General features: G+C 39.4%; 1 protein-coding gene across 1 annotated transcript; it reads right to left on the bottom strand.

Annotated features, from left to right (window-relative positions):
• Positions 1–239: 239 nt before the first annotated feature.
• On the bottom strand, positions 240–9,524 carry RAB23 (RAB23, member RAS oncogene family). Its single transcript, XM_053459452.1, has 7 exons — positions 9,413–9,524; positions 4,977–5,173; positions 3,599–3,684; positions 2,695–2,851; positions 1,621–1,703; positions 678–770; positions 240–402 (listed from the first exon to the last, which is right to left on the bottom strand). Exons 2-7 carry the CDS (start codon positions 5,129–5,131, stop codon positions 263–265), a joined length of 714 nt encoding a protein of 237 aa, XP_053315427.1. The 5' UTR covers positions 5,132–5,173; positions 9,413–9,524; the 3' UTR covers positions 240–262.
• Between the last annotated feature and the right edge of the window lie 678 nt (positions 9,525–10,202).

The raw sequence follows: 10,202 nt of genomic DNA, 5'->3' as shown, positions 1-10,202 counted from the left end.
TATGTTTACCTATCTTCCGATTTGAGAAAACAGAAATTCATTCTGTTGATGCTTCATCCAGGAAACCATGATGAGTAATTAATTATTTCCTCCAGTTTTCTGTATTTTGAAAAGTTTCCCATAATCTGTAGCGTAGAAGGTGGAATCCAGCGAGCAAACTGGCTGGTGTTTCAAGGAGTGGCTGTGTTCCGCTTTTGTTCTATTTTTTGTGATTGCACTATTGTCCCCAACTTGCAGTCTTTTTAATTTTTCTAATCAAGTTTTAGAGGAGGTTACAACTGCTGAGAGGGCTTTTAGTTTTCTTTGTCCTCTGTTTGTTTGGCCTTAGAGTGATCACGTCCCCGCCATTAAGAGCACTTGATTTCTGCCCGGAATGGCTGCCTCCTGCTGTGTTAAAAACCCCTAAATGGAGAAATATATGGTTGGAAGATGTTATTTAAATGTGTAATATGACAAAACGTGGAACGACATGTTTTAAGGTCACTAAGAAACTGGAACCATCCAGATTAGCTCTGACTGCTTAGAAACATGTATTAAAAACACACACATAAAAGGTCTACAATGTCTATTATTTATTGATTTATAAAGCGCCATCATATTCCGCAACTGTACAATGGGACCTCTCTCATAGATATATATATATTCACATTACAAATATACATTTAAGGAATACATACCAATTTTGTTGCTGCTTGTATGCACAACTTCAGAGTCTTCTGCAGTTTGTTGTTTTAGTCTTTGGAGGTGTTTATCAGCCAAATACTTAAAAACTGAAATAGTAATAAAACATTTTCATTCCCAGATAGATGTAAGCAACAAAGGAGGTTCTGTACATATAAAAAGTGATTTTTGGAAGCTTGAAAGTGGTACTAGAATGATCCAATCAGCAGGAAAGTTCCTCTGGTTGCTATATTGATAAAATTTACTTCTGAAACAGAATCACATTTTATACATAAACTTCAAATTGCTTTACTGGTGCTGCACTCTTCATAGATTTAGTCCCTATAGAGATAGTATGAGTTTAAATAGTCAAATCAAAAATACAACTTATGCTTATGTAAAATATTATTAAATAAACTCTCTCTTTATTAACTGGTTACAAGAGAACTTTATTATTTTAAAAAAACGGTCTCAAAGACCAATTCCTATCATCACATTGCTTTAAAAAAATGAAATAAAAATAAGAAAAAAAGGACATGTAACCAGAAGACGAAAATGCATTTTGCCACAAATTTCCTTTCCCTGCAGCCAAAAACCATGGGCTTTATTTGTGCTTTCCCTCGCGTAAAACAGGTGCTCCATGATTAAGTAATTGCTCCCACCAGCCCTCACACAGAGTTATTAGCCAATAACAAAGGAAGGTAAGCCACAGGCCACCACTTGGGACTCTTGGGTGGTAGGTTGACTTCTATACAGGCTGGGAGCAAGAGTGTAATTACCGAGCACATGTTCTACCTGAGCAAGACCTGGAGTCAAGGGGAAAAGGTAAATGAAATAATAAAAAAAAAAAAAATGAAAATAAACAATTACTTTGTAAATATAACCAGAAATGTATCAATGTAAAATAATAAGGTATTAATAATAATAATAAAATATTAAGGGCCCATTTTAGAAACAAACCTTCATTGACATTTAGATCTTCTTTCACAGAGGTTCTGTAAAATCGCAGTTTCAATCGTTTTGCTAAAGCTTCTGCTTCCTCACTAGAAGGCAATGTGAGAAAAAAAAATAGTACCAATGTAATTCAAAGCCATTTAAATATGCATGCTTTAGGATTGAACAGGTGTTGTACAACCTACATATCAATGTATAAATAAGTAACTTTTTATCACACAAAAGGGTTGTAAACTGCTTCCTTGTGAAAATATTGACAAGGAGCAGTGTCCTTCCAATAGCTTGTGGTTTCTGGGACTTGTTGGCTAGGAACCTTGTTCAGCAGAATTAACAAAGTGTAAAGTCGTTTGTTTACTTCTATGATCTCACACAAAAGTAAGATGTTTAGGAACAGCAAAAATGTGAATGTTCAAAATAGCCACCACGTGCGCAAGTGGGGCCAGGGTCAACACAGCTTTTGTAGATTATACTAGCCTTTTTTGGATCCATGTACTACCTACTTAAAAGTATTTTCAAGAAGCTGGGTCTATTGCTTTTTTCTGTTGAGATATTTAACCGCTTCAGTCCTAGGGGTTTATGTTTTTTCGAGGAGAGAGAGGGCTTTTTTTTAGGCGTGAGAACCCAGCCAACATTGTTTAGCTGCATATCCAGATTATGGAAATAGCCCACATAAATTTTTTTCTTTTCTAGGAGGGCCATATCCATCCTTTACATAGTACCCTATAGGGTAGTATTTTTCATACTTTTGGCTTAACGGGTTTTGGGTTATAACTTTTAGATGTTGTGCTATGGGAATGGGATATAAGGGGTTTTTCTTTTTTGTATTATCTTTTTTATATTTATTTTTTTTATTTTTTATTAAACTGCACTGTGCGGTATGAGTGCAGTATGGTTAGCGGTCCTCTTGAACATGTTAAATTATGCCAGTGATGTCAACTCTATGGATGAATATCTGCAGAGATCTCCATCACTGGATAAAGATGTCTTGGCCAAAACACAGGTATAGCCTTTAGCTATTTCTATAGTTTACTTTATTTGCATAACTTGAATGCCTCGATTGGACAGGAGGAAAACACTTACTTCTTAATTTCTGTGTCATCAAGCAGGTCAATTTTATTCTGTACAAGGACTGTGGGAATATCTCCGACTTCTGCCGCTACTTGCTCTCTCCAGTTGGGTATTGCTTCAAAGGACTCTCTGTCCGTTGTAGAAAACACAAGCACACAAGCTTGGGCACCTGAGAAAATGAAATTTAAAAAAAGACTTAAAAGTGTTTGTCTGGGATGGTAAAATTGTGATCATGCTGTAATTTAGTTTAAGGAGACTGAACTTAAATTGAAAAAATAGGAGTAATGTTGAAAATAGGTCCAGTGTAGAAAGTTTAAGTGGGGGCTGTGCAGGAAATCATTGGGAGGAAAAAAAATAAATAAAATCATCTAAGGAGAAGGTATACATGAGGGCTGGGTAAAACTGGACTATTCTATGCAAGCTTCGATGTGTATTGCTTTTCCATGGTGAAGATGCCAGAGGAGAGCTTGGTCTGAATTTAACTTTCTGCATACCAAAAGTATGGTAGGGTATCATTATGTACAATCGGTTATAGACTATGTTTCATTTAGTCTATGGGCTGAAGAATTGGGACAGGCTTTACTACCCAGAATGTTTTATATAAATGGGAGAAAACATGACAATTATTCTTACACTTACTCGACCTGCAAAGTTGACACCTCAATATCAATTTGTGGTGAAGATCTAGGTGCAATCAACGCTCTTCCATCACTTTTAACAAGTGTTTTCACATAAGCTACCCCTTGCAAGGCTGTCAGAGGAAAACTCTGGATGCACTTTGCTTTATTTCTGTAATCTTCTTATTTTACCCATGTTGCATACATGAAAATAATTACCGTTAGCAAAACAGCCCTTAAACAGTCCTTACATAATTGGTTCCCATTTAAAAACATCCCCTTTAAGGTGTCAGGCTTACCTCTGTAATAAGCTTTAGTGATAGCATCAAATTCTTCCTGGCCAGCAGTGTCCCATAACATCAGCCGCACATCTTCATCATTTAATCTAGAAATTAAAAAAGCACTAATGCTAATCATACTGCATTTAAAACTGTCACTCTTACCATAACATACATTGTACATGAAATACACACACGTCATAGAGTTGACATGTCTAAATAGGCCACATATAAACATTAAAAATTCATCTTCAATGTAAACCTTGGGTACACATATTGTCCTGTTTTAAGGGTCTGCAGGAAATTCTTGGTATAGGTAGTATCAGTTAATGTTATGGTAAATCCTGGAACGGTAACCAATCCCCTTTTAAGATGCGTATCCAAGGGCATTAGAAACCTGCTAGCACGCGTGATCTCATCCCATATGTTTTTTGGTTTTCACAAAATGTTACAGTCCATTAGGATGGAATTAACTTATGTTATCGCTGGGGCATGGGGCAATGACTTCAGAATGACAAGGTACGGTACTTCCTGCAAAGTTCCCTCAAGAGAGACATGGCACAAAATTATAATGCTGCTTTATAGCAATCAGTTCATTAGCTTCTCAACACACTGTAACTTTTTATTACATAATGAAGGCCAATAAATCCAGGGAAATGAACAAGGAAAACCTACTGGTATCTCAACAGCCTTGTAGGATTAGTGGTACGCATTTTATAAAATCAAAACCATAAACGGGCCTATGATGAAATAGTCAAAAACAGGAATCTAAAGGCCGAGTAGAACAATGACTCATACTAAATCTAACTTTATGGTGTAGTGAGATAAATATCCTTTGGGCTTATAAACCTGCCACGTAGAATAAATAAGTAGGGCAGAGAAAGTTCCTAAAAGGTGAATTCATCATACGTAGGGCCATTTCACACAGTGCAGTACTTTATTGAGTTTCAGTATTACAGCAAATAAAAGTAACGGATTTAATGTTTTAGTCTGTCTACATAACAACTTAGCCTTTGATGACAATGGTGAACGTCTCATACTTTTATTTTTGATTCCTGTACAGGTCAGAGCAGTGCGAGCAGGTCAAGGTTGGATTCAAAAACCTGGTATGACCTAATTCAGGTGGGGAGGATCATGATTAGGAGAGGAGCACTTCATTTCCCTTGTGGTCCTCACACAACATCGCTATGGATCATTTCCAGTAAGCAAAGAATAAGGCAATCCTGACATTAGATAGCTAAGGCTTTAGTACAACTCTGTACACAGTTAAACAACTCTTACTGCTGCTGACTTTTTAAACTCATATTTATGTCTATAAACTCATTCCAAGCTCCTGAAGGAAAAAACAAAGAGCTGGCTCCTCTAAAAAAACAGAAAACTGAGAGTCATCAATACATACTGAATTTGTCTTTCCAAGAAGTCAACACCAATGGTTTTCTTGTAATCCTTTGTGAATATCCCCTTGCAGTACCGCTGTATCATGCTCGACTTCCCAACGGCACCATTTCCAACTACCACCACCTTGATGGCCACTTCCATATCTTCCTCGAACATGTTGGCAGCAGAGTGATGTAAACCCTGAATGGCAATGTTAGGCTGCAAACAAAATATCACATTACAATGGGTCAACCAAATGACAAATAAGCAATGCAGAACGGTACAGAACACACTCCTAATGAGGCAGTGTCTATAACAGACTTAAATAAAATAAAGAAAATCTTCTATAATACAGAGGTGAGCGACTCATGCCCTCAACTAATACTAACGACAACCTTGGGGGTAGATGAAGCTACCAACTATTTGATCTGCATGGTGGCACCTAGCAGAGGTCAGCCATTTTTTTGGATATCTTGATTACTGAAGCTACATCTTACATGAAAAAAATCTGTTTACCACTTGATTGTACTGTTTTAGCTCAGCAGGAATTGTATCAAAGATAATCATCTTGGGGTAAAGACAAAAGTCCAATTTTTTTTACCTTCAATTTTTCTCAGGAGAGAGTGAAATCCCTGTGGTTTGTCAAGGTGTGAAATGGAGTTTTACAACTGTCTTAACACCATGTGAGTACCTGAGACTTAAAGCTCTAGGGGGGAAATACTTCATGCATAAAGCGAGTAAATACAATGACTCACACTTGGGATGGAATATTGTGTCAAACTTGAAACATCATTCATAAAAATATTCACATTTATGAATAAGAACAGAATCTATGGTATAAGCAGTAACTATCCAATAAAAATGTCAAAAAAAAGTCAACATAATATGCATTTCCCATAACCTGGTGAGTTTTAAAAGACGAACCATAGCAATGCCTCCTAAAACGGTAAAGCAGGTATTAGACTCCCACGGTCTACAAACTTATGCGATCATACGTTATTTTTTTTTTTTTTTTTTTTTTTTTTTAGGAGATACAAATCTGCTTTAATAGATTAATAAAAATGTCTACAATAATATTAAAAGGTACCCCAGTGGGTCAGAATTTAATTGCATCTATTATGAGAAATACAGTATCGCGGTCAGTTAAAGTGTGTAAGGCTATGCCTAAATCCAAATACAGCTTGATATAGCCAAAAAACCCTTTTAGTGTATTCAGTTCAATATGGGAGCGTATTGCATCGATTACATATTGTGGCATCAAAAGAGTTAGCATAATTACATAGCAAATACATTTTATTAGAGTTTATTAAAAAAAAAAAACGCTACAGCAGCGTCCAGTGATATATCTCTGGATGTCTCACGCTCATGCAGCAAATATTTTTGTTCATCATGAATGTTCAGGGCGTGGACACATCTGACTTCAGTATTTCCAAACTGTACAAAGCAGACAAATCTGCACAAGGCGTTCGTAAAATAAAATAAAAAATATAACATACCATTGTTTCTGCCCCTGTCTTAAAGGGACCCTGCTATGCAAGCCAAACATAATAGCAGTACCATGTTTGCTACTCTAGCTATTTAATGCTTCTCAAGGCTTTAGTTCCGTTTGTAAAAAAAGAAAACCATCTCATTATTCCAAGAATTAAGCCTTGCGTAGAAGGCTCTTCATATTCGGATTTGATTTTACAATAAACCCTGGAGCCCCAGGAGAAGGATGGCGGTGGGTAGGTCATCTCTGTGGATCTGACAATTCATTAGACAAAACCGTTTTACAATGTCAGGTGAGCAAGTGTTACCAGAAACTAGGTGGAGATTGCCAAAGCAGATGTTTCCATGGTGAGGTCAGCGTGCAGACCAGCAATGACAAACATTACCTGACCCTCACACTCTGCTCCCGTCACCTCTTCAACACCTCAGCTGCTAAAATGAAAGGTGTGATGTCAGTAGGAAATGTTTGTCTCTTAGGAATGCATTCTCCAGGGCAGTACATCAATATACTTCCCTATGAAATGCGTGAGTAACAAACGTCATTTAAGTTATTGCATATGTATAAAGAAGCGCACGTTTATTAGCAGCTAAATAAAGAGAGATTACCACGAAAAACAGGACATAAACAATCTCTCGAGCTCTCTCGGGCCAGTCAAGTTCCTCTACACCAAACTCATCCAGCCATGTCTTCATGGACTATGCTTTGTGCACTGGGGCACAGTCATGCTGGAATAGAAAAGGGCCTTCCCCAAACTGTTCCCACAAAGTTGGAAACACAGCATTGACCAAAATGTCTTGGTATGCTGAAGCATTATGATTTCCCTTCACTTGAGGTTAGGGGGCCCAACCCCTGATTTCGTTAAGAGGTGGGTCCCAATACGCTTCTCTGTATAGTGGCGTATAAAGACATGGCTGGATGAGAATGGTGTGGAAGAACTGGTCCACAAAGAGCCCTGAACTCAACCTCATTGAACACCTTTGGGATTAACTGGAATGGAGATTGCAAGCCAGGCCTTCTCATCCAACATCAGCACCTCACCTCACAAATACTATATATAAGTGCCTGACCTCACAAATGCTCTACTGGATGAACGGGCAAACATTCCCACATAAACACTCCAAAATCTTGTGGAAAGCCTTTCTAGAAGAGTGGAAGCTGTTGTAGCTCTATAGCAGGGGCGTCCAACCTGCGGCCCTCCAGCTGCTGCAGGACTACATCTCCCATCCTCCTCAGCCAGCCCAGTAGCTGAAAGAGCATTATGGGAGATGCAGTCCTGCAGCAGCTGGAGGGCCGCAGGTTGGACGCCCCTGCTCTATAGGATGGACCAACTACATATTAATGTCTATATATTTAGAATGCAATTTCATCATAGTCCCTGTGGGTGTAATGGCCAGGTGTCCCAATACTTTTGTCCATATAGTGTATATAAAACTTCATAAATGGTTCAATTTTAGAACAAACAAACTTTTAAATATATCTTGATTCCTATTTCTACACAATTCACTTTAGATTAGATAAACAGTACTTTGGATGTAAGGGCATATGAGAAACGTGTATGTGGTAGGAAGTATTTTTCATATATAAGGGTCTGAAGATAATTGCTATATTTAAGTTACAAACTTATCAGGGCACATCCGAACAATACTCATATAGGTCACTGTGTACCAATTGTGTGGAAACTTCTATAAACATTGTCTTAAACACTCTGGGTAACATTTAAGGCTCTGGAAAATTCCACAACTTTTCTACTCTGCTAACTAATCAATAAGTGACAAATCGGAATGCTTTCATCTTTACAGGGCAATGCAGAACCCGTAGGAGCTTTCTAAACATGAGAATAACAGCCATACATAAAAAGAACAGTTACTGCAAACACACAGATTACATGGGGGTTTAAAACTCTAAAGCCTCAACTTTTTGGGCTGCATAAATCTGTGTACAAAGAACAACATGTGATAAATCCATATCTCCAAATAACAAAAATGTAGAGCTGGCTCATATAAGGCACAGCTACGCAGGCTGAGCTCTTTCCATCATTAGTTCCTTGTGCATGACTAGATAGACGCTATCCAACACATAGGATACTGTATATACAGAGCAAGGCGGACCGGCCCGTATGGTCAACTTATTCATCTCTTAAAATATCACAAAAGGGTTGATGCAGCAGTAACGTTTTAACAGCCGAGAAGGGGCAGATACCTTAGAACAAGAAGTCATAATCTACAACTTAGAGGGGCAAGGATCTAGGGGTCAAGGAAGTTTTACTTTACCGAGAGGGTGGTAGATAAGTGGAACAGGCTCTCAGCAGAAGAGGTAGAGGCGATGTTATTTAAACATGTATGAGATATGCACATGGCTATCCTGAGACCTAGGGCTGATTCAGGTTTGCGTCGGGAAAAATTGGCAAACTAGATGGGCATTATCCTTTGGCTTACCACCTATTATACCGTATTAAATCAGTAAATTGTATGCTGCACTGGGGAATATGATAAATAACCAATAATAAAAGACAAAGATTTGTAAGTTTTGGGTAGAAGGCTCCCCCGACTTTACATGTTCATGTATAAGCCTTACCAACAAATGCTTCATTCACCATATCTTATCTGCATGTTAACATTTCACAGGCACCAAGACACCATCAAGTATGCTCACTTAGCTACCCTTCAATGATGGCTAACAGGTGACCCAAAAAGCCACATCACAGGAGAATGCCAATGGAGGGAAGCGGATGGCTGCTGAGCCCTAGCAATAATAACACAAATCACATCGTAAAGCAAATGTAAAAGGGGTCCCAGATTTCATCTTAGCCGAGTGTTACACACCCACCCAGATCAGCGTCACTGGGTCTTCCACTCCATTACCGGGCTTTGGTTATCGCTGGGTAACTGGCCATGTAACTGTATGTGAACTGTAGCGATACTGTACCACACAGCACGCCCGAGTAGCCCCAGCCATATCTAAATACATACCGGCCCCGGACCCTCTATATGCAGCCAAAGACCCCAACTGTCTGCGTTGCTGCAACGATTTCCGGTCTCCAGATGCCCGTCGGCCCCACGCTCTGCGCCGCACGGTTGCCAAGCGCCGGGGAATTGCGGGGAGGAGAGCTGAGAAACAGGGAAGGGAAGACCAGAGCAGCCGATACGCCCAACGAATCGATGGACAGCTAGGATGAGCGTGGAGGCTGAAACAGAATCCTTGTTATCACAGATGAGATTGTGAATCCCGACCAGCTGCGGATACAGCCAGTGAAGGAGTGAAATACCTCTTATGGAAGGGAGATCCCTGATGGATAGTGGCATAACCCACGCGTGGGAGATCAATTGCCAAAGCAGGACCTCGAAAAGAAGCACTGGCAAGGGCTGCCACCTTCTGGTCCGGGGGACAGGTAAAGCCGAGTACCACCCACCCCGTAACTAGTACACCCAGAACACATCACTCCCACTTTACTCCTATCACACATCACCCCCTTCCACTTGTCCTCCTTGCCTTACCTGGAGACCTTAATTACAGCTTTGTGAATTTGAAGAGTTTTGGCCCCTGATCCCCAGGCCAGCCTGCTCCCGAGTGCCAGGAACAATATTTGCTTTCTGACATTTGTGTGCAATTAAAGGAATACCCGTCTATGATTGATATGTACTGTGCCTGTCACCAATCCACACCTGTCCTGTAAAAACTAGACTGTGCCACTGGGTGACAGGTAACTAGTGGTGCCCCCAAAAGTTTTCTACCCAAATTGGGCCCCAGAATAGGGGATGG

Source organism: Spea bombifrons, chromosome 3, assembly GCF_027358695.1.
Source record: "Spea bombifrons isolate aSpeBom1 chromosome 3, aSpeBom1.2.pri, whole genome shotgun sequence".
Taxonomy (NCBI): Eukaryota; Metazoa; Chordata; class Amphibia; order Anura; family Pelobatidae; genus Spea; species Spea bombifrons.
The sequence above is the reverse complement of the archived record's forward strand: the minus strand, read 5'-3'. Positions and strand labels throughout refer to the sequence as shown.

Bases quoted from the DNA above. Each gene is read 5' to 3' on its own strand.
- RAB23 (XM_053459452.1), bottom strand. From the start codon at position 5,131: ATGTTCGAGGAAGATATGGAAGTGGCCATCAAGGTGGTGGTAGTTGGA. The intron at 3,685-4,976 runs GTATGTATTGAT...TTTAATTTCTAG, and splicing joins TTCTTGGAAAGACAAATTCA to ATTAAATGATGAAGATGTGC. The intron at 1,704-2,694 runs GTAAGTGTTTTC...ATTGCCTTCTAG, and splicing joins GATGACACAGAAATTAAGAA to TGAGGAAGCAGAAGCTTTAG.